The sequence below is a fragment of the Tenrec ecaudatus genome, chromosome 12 (assembly GCF_050624435.1).
Source record: "Tenrec ecaudatus isolate mTenEca1 chromosome 12, mTenEca1.hap1, whole genome shotgun sequence".
In the NCBI taxonomy this organism is placed as follows: domain Eukaryota; kingdom Metazoa; phylum Chordata; class Mammalia; order Afrosoricida; family Tenrecidae; genus Tenrec; species Tenrec ecaudatus.
The window spans coordinates 18,547,270-18,562,973 of NC_134541.1; the positions used below are offsets into that span (position 1 = coordinate 18,547,270).

At 54.2% G+C, this 15,704-nt stretch overlaps 1 protein-coding gene across 1 annotated transcript in view; it reads right to left on the reverse strand.

Annotated features, from left to right (window-relative positions):
- L3MBTL1 (L3MBTL histone methyl-lysine binding protein 1) overlaps positions 1-15,704 on the reverse strand; it is a 34,369-nt gene that overhangs the window by 12,280 nt on the left and 6,385 nt on the right. Inside the window, exons 7-18 of the mRNA XM_075528735.1 lie at positions 8,430-8,512; positions 7,816-7,920; positions 6,815-6,950; positions 6,355-6,446; positions 4,866-5,017; positions 4,245-4,321; positions 3,672-3,757; positions 3,404-3,514; positions 2,210-2,324; positions 1,339-1,438; positions 974-1,171; positions 826-875 (exon numbers count right to left, since the gene is read on the reverse strand). Of these exons, the coding sequence (XP_075384850.1) occupies positions 826-875; positions 974-1,171; positions 1,339-1,438; positions 2,210-2,324; positions 3,404-3,514; positions 3,672-3,757; positions 4,245-4,321; positions 4,866-5,017; positions 6,355-6,446; positions 6,815-6,950; positions 7,816-7,920; positions 8,430-8,512 (1,305 nt within the window). The remainder of the gene's footprint in view (positions 1-825; positions 876-973; positions 1,172-1,338; positions 1,439-2,209; positions 2,325-3,403; positions 3,515-3,671; positions 3,758-4,244; positions 4,322-4,865; positions 5,018-6,354; positions 6,447-6,814; positions 6,951-7,815; positions 7,921-8,429; positions 8,513-15,704) is intronic.

The window sequence follows — 15,704 nt, forward strand, 5'->3', positions numbered from 1 at the left end:
CATAAGCTCTGTGTGGGGTCGCTATCATTGGGAATCAACAAGTGGGCAGCGGGGTGTGGATTTTCAGGTCACGTCCTGGGTTGGTTCCTTGTGGGGCTGCTGACCTTGTCGTCTGCCCCTTCCAGCTGTGCGGTGGGAAAAAGGGGATCCTGTCCTCTCCTGCGTGGACTCCGTGGGAGCAAGTGTCCTCGGCCCTGTGAAGTCCCCGAGTCTGAGCTGACTCGAAGGTGGTGGGCGGCTGTGCGAGCTAGGAAATACCGTGGGAAGCGCCGCAGTGCCCGTCCTGCTCCCTCCACGGGAGTGTTAACTACGATATGTCACGTGGCTGAACCTTAAAAAGCAGGTGTGTTAGCTGCTCTCACATGAAGAAACGAAGATTGGCTCAGAGATGCTAAGTGACTTGCCCCAGGTCCCACAGCTGGGCATGGGGGCCACAGCCTCCCGCCTAGGAATCCTAAACTCACAGGAGCGGAGCTGAGCTGAGCCAGGGGGCACTCCCTGCTTCACGGTGGAGAGCAAAGCCCAGGGAGGCCTGGCACCTTCCCCGCAGACACAGAGGGGCCAGAGACGCAGCTGACTCTCATGTCCGGTCAGGCCCTCAGTCTCAGTGAGAAAGAGGTGCTCACAATTAACCCAGGGCTGAGCCACGGTGCGCTATGCCGGGCAGGACTGTCCCCTAGAAGCCATGCTTGTCACCGTTATAGCTCCCAAAGTATCTCAAAGAAAGAGGCAGCCTCCCCACCCAGCTTCTCGCCTGGGGTCCCCTGAGCCTTCAGCCAGCAGGGACCGAGCGCACCTGTGAACACTTTGTGGCCAGGAACTTACCCTGGAAGTCGTCCTGCGGCATCTTCTGGTACTTCGGGGGACGTCCAATCCTGCAGGGAGGGACCAGGAGCACGCAGGGACTCAGAGCCTGGCCGTCCTGGGGCACCCCAAGGCCCTGAGCCCCTGCCTGCCTGCCCGCCTCCCGCACCGGCCGGGATGGCGGGGCTTCTTCCTCGGGGAGAAGCCCGACAGGCTCCTCTTCCTCGCCGAGGGCTCCGAGTCAGACAGCTCTGCTTTCAGCCGGCTCTGGTTCCTCTCAGCCAGCGGGCAGCCTGAGAGGCAATGGTGGGCTGTGAACTTGCCTGTGACGTGGCCCAAGCCATCACAACCAGGAGTCGGGCACTTCCTAGGGGAGGAGGCGCGGTCAGCAGGGCTGGCTGGGCACAGTGGTCCCCACAGAGCCCTCCCCTCCCACCGCTGCCTCCCGTTGGCGCCTGGTGAGCTGGCACACAGGGCCGTGCCACACAGAGCCTCCTGCCCACCACCCGCAGGGCTCCGGGGACCTGCACGCACCGCTGATGAATGCTGTATTTGGAGGTCCTAGTGTGTGGCGGGCTCTTACAGCTGAGAGGGGGGCACCCTCCAGGGGAGGCCATGCTGGACTCTCTGGGCCCTGGAGAAGCAGTAAGCAAAGAGTCAGCAGAGGGCTCTGGGGTGGGGAGAAGGGAGGGCAGGCCGGTCCAGACGTTAGACCCCCAAGTCCAAGGTGCCATGCCAGTCTGTGCCCCATTTCCGGCGACTAGCTGTGTGCCAGGCACTCGGGCAGGATTCTCACAGGCCGTGCCCTGAGAGGACTCTCCTTGGGGACAGTGACCCAGAGCTGGCATGGGCAGCTGCACTTCCCGAGTCACACCAGACTTCTCTCTGAATTTTCTGTTTTCCCATTTTCAGCCCTAAAATCTTGCCAACTCTCTTCCAGGCTCTCGCTGGGCAAGGAGTAAGAGCATGTCAGAGACGGACCACCATCCCTGGGAGACGGGGTGGGGGGTGCTGGGGGGGAGTGTGCATGTGGAGAAAGCCCTGGGTGTATGGGTAGTCCTGAGTATGGGGGAACCCTGAGTGTGGGGATCCCTGAGTTTGGGGGCCTTGAATGTGGGGGGTCCATGAATGTGGGGGAACCCAGAGTTTGAGGGGATCCCTGAGCATGAGGCTGGTTGAGGGGTGCCGTGCTGTGAACCCCGCTCCCTGGCTATGCAGAGGCCCAGCATGAACTCTCAGGAGCCAACCCACTGTGTGGCTGTGCAAGCTGCTGCGGGAACTGCCCAGTCCCTAACTGCCTCCTAGGCAGCGTTCCTGGGGAGCTTTCCTCGTCACATTCAATCCCCCCACTGACCAGACCCCTTAGGGAGACAGGGAAGGGCCCACATGCCCTAGGGATACACACGGAGAGGAGGCTGCAGGGGGTGTCCGGTCTTGGAGCACCAGCCTGCGGGGTGGATGTCGGGGTGGTCGGCGTCCATCCAGAAGTCGTAGGCGTGGCTCCAGCCGTCAAAGTGGAGCTGGGAGAAAAGGCCCCCGGAGGTCAGCAGCTCCTCATGGAGCCCAGCTTAGCCAGCAGCCACTTGGGGCTCCGGGAGGCCGTGCCCACCCAGGGCCCACCCCCAATAGCCCTGCTCAGCTGCCATGCTTCCTGCAGGTGTCACTCAGAGACGGGAAACGACTGGCCTCCGTCCTAAAAGGTAGGTCAAGAGAGGGGGCCAATACAAGATTCAAGATCTTCAGCTTCCTGGTTAAATTCTCCTCCACAAAGGTTCTAGAACTGCTGGGGGTCATGACTGTGCAGATCTTTTCAACTGAACTACTGAGTCATGTGCTGCATGAACCACATGTCAGCAAAACGATCACCAAAGCAGAAAGCGGATCAGACCACGCGGTAAGAGCCCCTGAGGGTATCAATATTCCAGGCTGCAAAGCAGCCACAGGACTCAGAAGTGTTGAGAGAAGCCTCCAGAAGGCAGTCTCCAAAGACTTACTGATATACAGCTGCACAAGCTACGTCCCGGTGGCATAGTGGTTACTGATTGGACTGCTCACCTGCAAGGTCAGCAGTTTGAAACCACCAGCCCCTCTGGGGGGGAAAGGTGAGTCTTTCTACTCCCGTAAAGAGTTACAGTCCTGGAAACCCACAAGGGGCAGTTCTACCCTGCCCTCCACGGCTGCTGTGAGTTGAATCAAGTTGGTGGCGGTGAGTTTGGATTTTTGCTTGAATTTTTTTGGCCAGGTGCCACATGGAATATCAAACAGACTATGAATTCTAGTTACAGCAGAGGCTGGAAACCTTGGAAGGAGTTGGAGGCAGTGACGGGGGTACCAGATGTTTATAATGTTCTCGCAAAATAAAAGGTGGTTTTGCATAATCATGTAATAATGATTCATTAATGCTTCATGCCACTATTTTAATAAAACCTGGAAGGTTAGCAAAAAATATATATAATAAGTGAAATAAAGACGAAGCGGTCTTCCCCATGATGCGCGGCCGCCCTCCTGTCTGCCACTAGCCTTTCAGCTCTGAGCACTTCCCAAGCTTCCTTCCCAAGCCGTGGACTGTCCACACCCCTGCCCGGGGTCCCAAGACCACCTTGATTCGGTAATCCTCCACATCCTCCACGCTGGCCACGCGGATCAAGGCCGGGTTCCTGCGGTCCACAGCCTCCAGCTTCATGTTGACCAGGAAGTTGTGGGGAGGTCGCTGCGGAGGGAGCAGGGGGCTTCAGGCCCAGGTTGAGATCCAGAGGGTGGAGGTGGAAGACTGCAAGCGTTCTGAGGGAAGGCAGGGTCCCCTCTTGGCCGTCTCCATGCACCTGTCTTTCTGAGCACAACTTTAGGGGCAGAGAGAGCTGACTCACCACTCTGAAGGCCCAAGTGGGCACAGCGGAGGTCCCGGTTTCTTCTAGATATTTCTCCCAGCAGAAGCTATCCGGGTCTGGGTAGTCTAGGGAAAAGGGTGAGATAAGGGAGCTCTGGGCTTCCAAGACCAGGAGCAAAGGGCAGTGGTCCTTGGGGCACATGCCCCCTGCACCATCACCACAGGGTCCTGATGGGCACTAACCAGACTTCACTTGCAGGGTGGACTGGAATCCTGGATCCCATTACCTCTGGGCCAGTGGCTCCCAGCCCAGCCCATCTACCTGAGCCCCGGAATTCTCCTCCTTAGCTTTAGGCTCCCAGCTTCCTTGATGAAATGGTCAGCTAACTTTTTCTCCCTAAATCTTGGTGGGGCCAGGGTTTGGGGAGGGTTCTTCTAAAATAACCCCCAAACTATAAAGGGTTCTTTACTCCCAGGCCATGAAGTGGAGGCCCCAGGACCTGCCTGTCTCCTCATCCTAACTGGAAGCCCCAAGGAACGAAGTGTTGCCGGAGGGTTGGGGCAAGAGGGGCAGGGGCCTGGCCAAGGGTGGCTGCTCGGGCTGCAGGGTCACCTTGTGGAGGGGTGAGGGGCTTTCCTTGTCTCTGGCACCAGCCCACCGGGTGGATGTAAGGGCTGCCGGCATCACACCTGAAACACAAGAAGACCCCAGGACCCCAGGTGACACCTGTGGCCAGGCCACCAAGCTCAGGCAGCATGGCTGCAGGGGCCCCCTCATCCTTCTTCTGGGCAAGCCTTAGCCTGAGGGGAAGCTGCACTACTGTGCCGTTACCTGGCACCTCCGTCACAGCAAGGCAGCCGTTCTCAACCTGCAGGTCGCGACCCCTTTGGGTGTCGAATGACCCTTTCACAGGGGTCGCCCAATTCATAACAGTAGCAAATTGATAGTGATGAAGTAGCAATGAAAATAATGTTATGGTTGGGGGGTCACCACCACAACATGAGGAACTGTATGAAAGGGTCGCGGCATTAGGAAGGTTGAGAACCACTGCTCTGAGGGAAGTGCCCAAATCACCTGTGGGGGGTTGCGCACCTCAATCTTGCTGTTTCTAGATGAGGCTTCTAAATAGTAAGCAGTCAAGACCGGGCCACAGGGTGCCTGCCCTCTGAAGGGTGCTGCCCCCACCCCTGCCACCCCTTAGTCCCCAGCGCAAGGCGGGGACCTGCTGACTACCAGTAGTCATAAGTGTCGTCCCAGTTGTCAAAGTGCACCAGGAAGCGGCCGTCCACCACGTCGGTCACGCTGGCCACGCAGATGAGGGACGGGTTCATGCGGTCGACGGCCTCCAGCTTCATGCCCGCCTGGAAGCCCAGTGGTGGGGCACTCTGGGGGCAAGAAGAGGGGCTGCAACTCGAAAGGTTAGATGAGTGTCCAAGTGGCCGGAGAGCCCATGTCCACGGGGAGGGGAACCACTCAGAAAGGAAGGCTATCCCCACCATCGCTCAACTCTGCACGTACAGACCGCTGCATGGGTGTGGGGTGTGCTGCACTGTCCCAAACAACAACAACAAAACCTACTTAAATCTGTATACATTTACCCCCCAGAATGGAGGAGGAGCCTCCAGAGTTGGGACTGCCGTCAGCCCAGAGCTCACAGGCGGACAGGGAGAGGTTGTAGGTGCCATCCCTGGGAGACAGAGCTGGGGGCAGGAAGCGGGAACAGGCCCGGGAGAGAAGGTCTCTCCAAGGCAGGGTCATAATCCAGAGCTGCCCTGGAAGCGCATGGCAGGGTGCACACATGTGGCTGGAGCAAGGTGGCCAGCATGCTGAGCTCAGAGGAAGCCTCGCTGGTGACAGAGAAAAGCAACAGGCAGAAAGCCATTCATTCACCCAGAGGGGCAGGCTGAGCACAAGTCCTCCCCCACCCAGGGGTCAAGGCTGGCCTGGGCTCAGGCAGTCAGGTTGCTGGTGGGTGAGGACCAGGGAGGACTGGGTACCTGCTGAGTAGCAGGCATAAGCTTCAAAAGAGGCTCTGGACAACCACTCCCCATGAGAGCAGGATGATCCCCACTGGTGTGCACGTTAATATACCTGCCGGGCCACATGCTAGCCCACGCTAGATGCCGGGTTTGAACGATCTGGCTTGGAAGTCTGTATGCCCCATCACAACAATGGATGGGAGCCCCTCCCCCACCCCCCAGCCACCTGGGAACCTAAAAGTAGGGCCTCTGGGGGAGTGGGGGCTGGGAAACACATGCCTTCGCCTCAGTGGCATGGTGGTGCCCTTGGCTGGCCAGGGTGGCGGCCTTACGATGTAATTATTTATCATGGGAAACCTGAACTGCTGGCAAACGCTGCCCATGGCCTGGGGCATGGGAAGGCAAGTGGTGAGCTGCTGGGAATGGGGGAGGAGCTCCAGTGCTGGGCAGAAGGAAGGAGGAAGGTGCCCCCTGAAGAGGTGCTCTGACCTGGCGACACAGAGCAGAGCCGCAGAACCCAGCGAGACTCAGACTCAACACCGCAAGGCTAGGGGTTGTGAAGGGAGATGGTGGAGAGAGCTTCTGCACCAGGGAAGGAAAGAGGGAACTGCCCCCTGGCCTCGGCCCTGGCCTGGCTGAGCCCTGATTTGGGATGAGAAGGCAACGACGGTCAGGTGCCCAGGCTGGGCAGCCTGTTGGGGACTCCGTCCTGGGGGTGATGGCACTTTGCTCAGGGCACTCACGTGGCTCTGGCTCACAAACAGGTGCTTGGGGGCAGCCTGCGCTCTTGTTCTGTGCAGATACTGGCTCCAGCTGAACTCCTCCTCCTTGTAACCTGGGCCCCTCGGGGGGAGGGGGACAAACAGAGTGCCGTGCAGACAGAGGCGGGCTGCAGTGAGGGTACCCCATATGGAAGCAGCCGCATCAGGCAGGTCTGAGGACCCTGCAAACCCTCAAGCACCTGCCCAGTGTCCCCCTGCAGAGCAGGGCAGGACTTGGGGCAGACACTCAAAAGGCAAGGCCAAAGCAGAAGTCCTGGTCCACCTGGCCTTGGGGAAGAGTCAGAGTCCTGGACAGATACAGTGACAACCAGGCTGGCTTGGGACAGGGCCCACAGGGCTCTGAAAGCACAAAGCTGGAAGGAAGGGGTCAATGGGCAGAATCTGGGGACTCACTGCCTTACTTTAGGGGGTGCGACCTTACCTTTGGGGGGCTGCAGCTTGTGCCCAGTCTTCTCAAACCAGCCAGCAGGGTGAATGTCAGGGGAGTTGGCATTGATCCAGAAGTCGTGGCACTCCGAATACCCGTCAAAGTGCAGCCGGAGGCGGTAGCCACACACCTGGCCCCATGGGAAAATCACAGAGACTCCAGTGCCAGCCGATGTCTCCTTCTCCCTCCTCTCCTCTGGCCTGGCCCAGCCCAGCTGGTAGACCTGGGAACCCCTAAAGCTAGCAGGCTCTCCAGGCTTCGCCTTTTGCCCCACCCCTCTTGCCCCACTCTCTCCGATCCACCAATGAAGACAGCACCCACCAGTTCCTGTACTTGGATCTCTGGGTGCCAGCCTCCCTGAGATGCCCAGGGCAGAACCCCAGGGCACCTGCCAAGTCTCGGGCCCTCACGGTCCTCTGATGAGGACCTTCCTTCAGTGTCTCTCGCTGCTCTCTACACACCTGGCGCTTTTGCCTCAGTAGCTGAACTAATGCCTGCTCCTTGGCCCTGGAGGCCTCTTCCTCGGCCCAGAGCCCACCTGTGCTGCTGCTGTTGCTGCCACTGCCCCACCCACTCCCTGGGGAACCCTGCTCCTCGGCTCCCACCCAAGCCTTCTGGCTCCCACCCAAGCCTTCTGCCCCTGGGCAGAACTAACCACTCTCCCCTGTGCCTCTTGACACCTACATGTCACCACCCTTGTGTTCCATCACCATTGTGCTGACCTGGAGTATTCCCTGGGTAACTGAACTCCCAGAACAGCGTTCTCAACCTGTGGGTCACGACCCCTTTGGAAGGTTGAAGGACCCTTTCACAGGGGTCGCCTGATTCATCACAGTAGCAAAATGACAGTGATGAAGTAGCAACGAAAATAATTTTATGGTCTTCCTTCTCCAAGCCCACATTCTCCAGGGACCCCCGGCAGACTGGGCGATCGACCAAGTACGGTGTGATTGGAGGCAGAAAGACTACCGTGATGGTACCAGCCCTCGGCTCACCTCGGCCACAGTGAGGATGAAGTACATGGACGGGTGCTGGGGGTCGATGCCTTCCAACTTCATGCCCAGCTTGAAACCATTCTTGTGATGGGTCACTGCCTGGTACTGTCAACCAACACACAGATTGGAGAGGATCCCGCTTCCCTCCAGGGTGCTCCGTGACTAGTGGGCTTGGGGTGGCGGAGCTGCCTTTAGCCCCCACCCACCTGGTACTGCCCAGAGTCTGCTTCAGTGGAGACCTTTAAGGAAGGGACACAGGAAGGGACAGGACAGCTCCTGGACCCCTTGGAAAACATGGGCTGCATCAGGGGCAGCCTGAGGGCTTCCTCCTTCCAAGGGAAGGGAAAGGTCAGTGTGCAGAGCTGAGTAGAAGGAACCAGAATTCAAATACCGGAGAGATGAGCCAGCCCGGGATCCACCTCTGTGCTTCTTCCCACCCAAGCAGCCCCTGCCTGTGTGTACTCCTAACGCTGGGCCCTTCAGCAAGCTGCCCCTTCCATGCTGCCAGGTCATGCGGGGTGTCAGGCCCAGAAACCCCCCGCAGGCGGGAATTTGATGCCGAGTCCCAGGACTGGGGAGACAGGCTCTTCCTAGGTGGAAAGTGTCCAACTCACGTCCTGGAAGAGGCTGACAGGGGCAGTGATGGCTTTCTGCTCTTCCAGGTAGCACTCCCACGACCAGGCTTCCTTCTTCCCACCTGATGAGGCAGAGAGGAGACCAACGCTCGACTCCGGGGGGTGGGGGTGGGGCAATGATTCTCCCCAGATAAGCTCTATTTTTGTTGCCTAAATAAGTCCATTTGTAGCCACCTGGTAGCCCCTGGCTCCACCCAGCCATGAGGATGCCAGACACCAGGGGCTCAGGCCTGAAGCTAGCAACCCCCACCCCCCAGGCCACTATCAGCACAGGTGCTTTGGGGTATACAGCAGCTAACAGCTGCTCAGTATGATCAGCGGCTAGTTTCAGCCTCGGGGGAGTTCTGCTCTGTCCTCAGCCATGTAACCTGGGACAAAGCTGCGTGAGGACTTCGTCACAGTGCCCCTGTTATGGATGAATGACACCTTCTTAAAATATATGTCCCATGATGCCCCTCAGTGACTAAGGGCGATACAGGGGACAGCACCGGAGACACAGTGTGGGAATTGCACCTGACCTGATCCCACCACACCGAGGCAAATCACTGGGGGAGTGCAGCGGAACAGCAAGGGAATGGAGTGGCAAGGTCCCCAGGGAATGCTGAAAGTGGACTTCGGGGCCAGGGCGTGGTGCCCCAACAGACTGGACTGGAAAACTTGCTCCTAAGGGCCAGCAAACGATCCCTGAACTAACTACAAGCTTTTCTCTTGTGAACTGTTTTATTCTGTTCTTTGTCAGTGGTTTGTTTTTGTTGTTTTGTTGTCTGGTTGTATACTGTTGCTTTGTTTTCCTCTGTCTAGTTTTCGTGCATGTTAGTGACTCCACAGGTCTGTCTGAATAGGACAGGCTGGATGAACTATCTGGAGGAAAAACAACGGGACCGACAGTTTTGGGGGGACTTGGGGTGGGGGGGTAGGGGGGGTAAGGAAGTGGTGTTAACAAACCCAGGGACAAGGGAAAAACATGGGACCCCAAATGGTAGAGAAGTGGGAGTGGCAGGCCTGCTGGGAAATGATCAAGGGTAAGGTTGCTTAGAGAAGAGGTATACTCTAGCCCAGGTGGCGATGAAGCATGGTAGTAGGGCAGGAGGAAAGTCAAGGGAGATGGAGGAAAGAGCTAGGAGTCAAAGGGCATTCATGGAGGTCTAGACAAAGACATGTACATGCAAATATATATAGGAGGATGGGGAAATAGATCTATGTGTCTATATTTATAGGTCAAGTATTAAGGTGGCGGAAGGACCTTGGGCCTCTACTCAAACACTCCCTCAATGCATGAATACCTTCTTTTATTAAATTGGAACTCTACGATGCTCACTCTCCCGACACAACGGCTGGAGCCAAAGTGTGTGAACAAGTAAATGTGGTGAAGAAAGCTGATGGTGCCCGGCTATCAAAAGAGATAGTGACTGGGGTCTTAAAGGCTTGAAGATAAACAAGCGGCCATCTAGCTCAGAAGCAACAAAGTCCACATGGAAGAACACACCAGCCTGAGTGAGCGAGTGGTCCCAAAGGGATCAGTTACCAGGCATCAAAGAACAAAAAATCATATCATTGACTGCACACCTCCATGATAGGATCGCTGAAGACAAATGGGTGCATAAGCAAATGTGGTGAAGAAAGCTGATGGTGCCCGGCTATCAAAAGAGATAGTGTCTGGGGTCTTAAAGGCTTGAAGGTGAACAAGCGGCCATCTAGCTCAGAAGCAAATAAGCCCACATGGAAGAAGCACACCGGCCAGTGCGATCACGAGGTGCCCAAGGGACCAGGTATAAGGCATCATGCAAAAAAAAAAAAAAAAGATATAAGTGTGTGTATGTATGTGTATATGTATATATGTATGTATATATATATCATATTAAATGAAGGGGGAAGTGCAGAGTGGAGACCCAAGGCCCAAGTGTCGACCAATGGAGATCCCCTCATAGAGGGGTTTAGGAGAGGAGATGGGTTAATTAGGGTGTGAGGTAGTATCGATGAAGAACACAGCTTTCCCCCGGATCCTGGATGCTTCCTCCCCCCAACTACCATGATCCGAATTCTACCTTGCAGGGCTGGATAGGACAGAGGCTGTACACTGGTGCATATGAGGGTTGGAGGTACAGGGAATCCAGGGTGGATGATACCTTCAGGACCAAGGGTGTGAGGGACGATGCTGGGAGAGTGGAGGGTGAGTGGGTTGGAAAGGGGGAACTGATTACAAGGATCCACATGTGACCTCTTCCCTGGGAGAGGGACAGCAGAGAAGGGGGGAAGGGAGACTCCGGATAGGGCAAGATATGACAAAACAACGATGTATAAATTACCAAGGGCATATGAGGGAGGGGGGAAGGGGGAGGGAGGAGGGGAAAAAAAAGAGGACCTGATGCAAGGGGCTTAAGTGGAGAGCAAATGCCTTGAGAATGATTGGGGCAGGGAATGTATGGATGTGCTTTACACAATTGATGTATGTATATGTATGGATTGTGGTAAGAGTTGTATGAGTCCCTAATAAAATGTAAAAGAAGAAAAGAGAAAAAAATGATTAGGGCAAAGACTGTACAGATGTGCTTTATACAATTGATGTATGTATATATATGAACTGTGAAAAGAACTGTATGAGCCCCAATAAATTGTTAAAATTAAAAAAATAAAATAAAATAAAATAAAAAGAAAGAGAAAAAAATATATATATATATATGTCCCTGGTGGTGATGCAGTGATGTGATGGGCTGCTAACTGCAAGGTCAACAGTTTGAAACCACCAACAGCTCCACTGGAGAAAGACCAGGTTTGCTACCCCATAGAGTTGCAGTCTTGGGAACCCAAAGGGCAGTTCACCCTTTCCTATAGGGCCCCTATGAGTTGGCATCTGCCCGATGACAGTGAAGCTTTGTTTATATATATATCCTGTAACTCCTAACCTTGAAACCTATAATCCCACTTGGGAAGAGGCTGTCTTTGTTATGTTAATGAGGCAGGATTTGTGTAGGGTGTGTTTAAGTCCATCTCTTTTAAGAGATCAGAGATTCAACAAGGAAGCTAGAGAAGCTGAACAGGGGGGTGCGGGGGGGGGGGGGGAAAGAGAGATGTCAAGCTGAATGGAAATCACCCAGGAGCAGCAGCCCAAAGAGACAAGGTCCTTCCTCCAGACAGACACAGAGAGAGACAGAGAGAGAGAGAGTCTCCCTCCAGAATCGGTGCCCTGAACGCAGGCTTTTAGCCTCCTAAACGGTGAGAGATCAATTTCTCTTTGTCAAGGCCATCCTCGTGTGGGATTTCTGTTCACAGCGGTGCTGGACCACAAAGACAGTCCTCTACGCTCCCAGAGGAAGAGCAGGTTCAAAAACAGAAGGTAAGCAGGGACAACAAAACACCGTTTGATTCATCTTCCCATGACCATGTCTCTGCCCACGGAGACACGGCATGCACATGTATGCGTGGTGTGCCCAGAGTTCACGGGTGGGCTCCACAGCCCTCTTGGGCATTCGCACTGTGTGCTCACAAACATCCAGCCTTGGGTGTTACACGGTCATCAACGCCCTCAGCCCAGGTCCTGCCCAGAGCGCAGTCTGTTTCCCTGGAGGGCGTCGCCGACTTCAGTTGAAGTCCACAGAGGACAGGAGCGAACTGCACAAGAACGGATGCCTGGCTCTCTGTTCTCGGGAAAATGCAAGGGATCTCAGTGACCACGCAGGTTCGTCCTTCATAAGACCGCCCTACTTTCTGCAGATCACTGCCTGCTGAGCTCACCCGCCCGTCTCAAGAATCATACCCTCCGAAGGGATGCCTTTCTTCTCTCTGCCTCTCTTTCCCAGACGCTAGCATGAACTCGGGGCTAGTTCCTCGCCAGGTGACTCACCTCAGGTACAGCTCAGGCTGTTTCTGGGTCTTCAACGTGAAGTTTACCTCCCAACTGGCCAACCTCTAAGCTCCCCATGCCACGGCAGAAAACAGCATGGATCAACCTCCTTTTCTTCTTCCCCTACCCTTATCCCCATGCCCCTCCCTGGACTTTTAATACTTTGCCATGCTCACCAACTAATAGTCTTGGAGTTTACCATCATGCACTGCTTCCTTTTAGCTAAACCAAGCTTCTGACTAGTTTTGGTGGTGCCGCTATGTGTGCTATGCTTACTGCCATGTGGCACACAGAGATGCCCCAGAGCCTGCGCACACCTTGCCTTTCATCTTCAAGATGCCTAGTGTATCTTTCACAATCCGAAAGCAGATGAGATGTCCACTAGACAGAGGCCCAGCGCTCTGGTTGGCGGAGTGGTTCCACATTGGGTTGTGATCTGTAAGGTTAGCAGTTCAAAGCCAACAGCCGCTCCTGGAGAGAAGGACGGAGCTTTCCACTCATAAAGGGTCACAGCCGCGGAAACTCACCGGGGCAGTCCCACCCTGCCTTGTGGGGGCACTATGAGTTGGCATCCGTGACAGTGAGAGAGAGGCTCAACACTAAACCATTTTGCAATTGGATTTCCTCCGTGCAAGCCCCTGCCTCTTCCTGTTTCCTGCAGCCTCTTCCCTGGTGGAGCAACTCTAATCCCAAATAAGGCCAGGGTTTGGTCAATGGCTGCGTAATTGGATATGGCTGTGTCGTTTGTGCACTGTTCATAGGTGCCCGGCCCAGGGAGGGGGCGGGTCCTGAAATCCTGCCAAGTGATGGGTTGACTGTATATGAAGAAAGGTGAGCCTTTCCTGCTTGGGCTTCCCAACAGAGAAGAGGGACCTTGTAATAAATTAGACCAGGGAACCGGAGCAACTAGCCACGGCCCGGGTCCTCCCTGGACTTCTAGAAACGGTTCTCTGCTCTTTCCTTTTCCCTACAACCAGCTGTTCTTGGCTAGCACTCGCTTGGCTAAATCATCCTGTCCAAAACCAAACTGGTAACTTCTCTACCAAAGCCTGTCCCCCTCTTGGTATCCATTTCTCGGTCAACTGGCACTGCCACCCATCCACCCAGCAATGAAGCCAGAAACTTGGAAGGCTCCTTGCTTCCTCATTTCCGGCCCCCAGGACACTGCAGTCACGGAGTTCGGCTGATTCCAGCTCCGAGATCTCAGATCTGCCTCGGGCTCTCCGCGAGCACCATCCTTCTTGCTATGAACCTTGTCCAACAGCCTCTTCATGGAGCTCACTGGGCAGAATGGGCTCTCAGAATAGTTCTAAAGCAGAAGCTTCTCAAATGTCACGTCTCTGTTTTCAGTTGGACCGGAGCGTCTCGCTTTCAGCCCGAACACTTTCCCACACAGTCTTCTGTGAACCAGCCCCTCCTTAATTTTCTCCAAGAAGATTCCTCTTCCTGGGAGACCCTGTCCCCGCCCTGACCCAACCTCCTGTCTTTGCTACCATCCTTCAAGCTCCTGCGCCTGGAAGGGGACTGGACACAGACAGATGCTGAGCACATGCTTGTGCAAATGGGTGAAGAGATGGAAGGAGCCTCAGCCCACTGCCCCCAGGAAGCCGGTCCTCACTCTGCAGGCAGAGTTGGTTCCATGGTGATTCTAGATCAACATCCACCAACCTATTGCATAGTAACTAACCAAAGTCAACCCACCAAATCTGCTGTCATCCAGTCAATTCTGACTCACAGTGACCCTATATGAGATTCTGTGGCAGTCACCTAATCTGATGTCAATTTAAGGATTGAGTGTAGAGGTGGAGTCTCAGCTGTCAATCTGGAGATAGCCAATGAAACTTCTGTGGATATGGCCTTCTCTTGAGATTCTGGGAAATCTGGGACTTCCCCATTGGAGGCAGGCGGAAGACACCTCTCTTTCTCTGCTACTCCCTGGGAGACATTGCAGAAGACAAGCCACATGGACGCAACCAGACCTCAGAAGCTGGAGAAGCCACAATGAGACCCCTGTCAGCGCTGAGATGTTTCCAATGACACTGGATCCAAAGACTTTCTACCCGCTGCCCTGTGATCTTCGGCCTTCGGCATCATTGCATGTGTTTTGTGAGTCTGAAGAGGAATTTATAAATTGCTATCAGAAATATGGGCTAATATTGGACTTATGGACTTGATCTGGACTGGGTTGGGATGTTTTCTCAATGTTTAATTGCTCTTGTATATAAATCTCTTTTTTATACACATGTGTGTCCATGGATTTGTTTCTCTTGTGTACCCAGACTACCAGTTTCCAAGGCTGTACAGCTTCAGAAGAAAAGCTAAGTAAACCCAATGAAAACAGAAGGATGTGAAAAAGGAAGAGACGAATCAAATTGGCAAGACTGGTAAAGAAAAAGAGAGACAGGATTTAAAATAATAAGAGGAATCAAAAAGGAAACAACTTTGGAAACTGATTGGATTCTGCTTGGCTTGACTGAACTATGGAATGATATATGTCTTAACTCCCAATTAATAAAAAATTAAAAACAAAAACAAGAAGGAAATCACAAGACATGTCCTGCAGGCATTAAAAGACAGGAAGCGATTACGAGTAGCTTGACGCTCATTTGAATTCCCAGCTTTATCTTTTCTCATCCACCGGTATGGAAATGGCTCACCCCCAGCGCCCAAGTCTTCTTCTTCAGCCCTCTGGATCTCCCTGTCCCACCAACCACACATCCCATCTTCAAACTTCCTTCTGCCCTGCACCCTCGTCCTCCTCTTCTGTTTCCAAGACTGATTTCGCTCTTCGCTCTTCAATGGTGGATTCCAAAATCCAATACAGTATTCCTCTCCCATCTTCGCTGTAGTCACCTCCCATGGCTTTAGTCATCTCAGGAGAGAAAATTTGCATATGAGTGCCTCGAAGCCAGACCTTTCACCACCGGAGACCAGGACAGCAGCAGAAATGAACAGCATGCCGAAATACCAGAACAACTGGTCACCAGGAGTCCACAGGGCGTCACAGGACCCTGCTCCTGGTTTAGAAGCGCTACAGACATGTCCTCGTATTTCTGTTTATTTCTTCTATTCATAATTGGCTCGTTTCCATACGGTTTAATCTAGAGCTCAGAACTAGTGTTTCATATAGGTCTCCCAGCACCCATGTTTGGGGATGCCCTAATTGAAGAGGCTGGCTTTGTATCCAATGGCCTACTTGTTTACCTGGGGAAAGCTATGAAAATGGCCATCTGTTTCCATGAAGTATAAATGGACCTTTTGGAAGTCTAATGAAAGCCAGTCTCATTCTAAACAGAAGGCGTTCACAGAATTCTGCACGGAAGTCTTGCTGACAGTGGCAACCCCATCAGTACCATCCACGCTTCTTTACATCTTCTCCCGGGTCAAAGTTTTTATTTCACAAGTCTTATTTA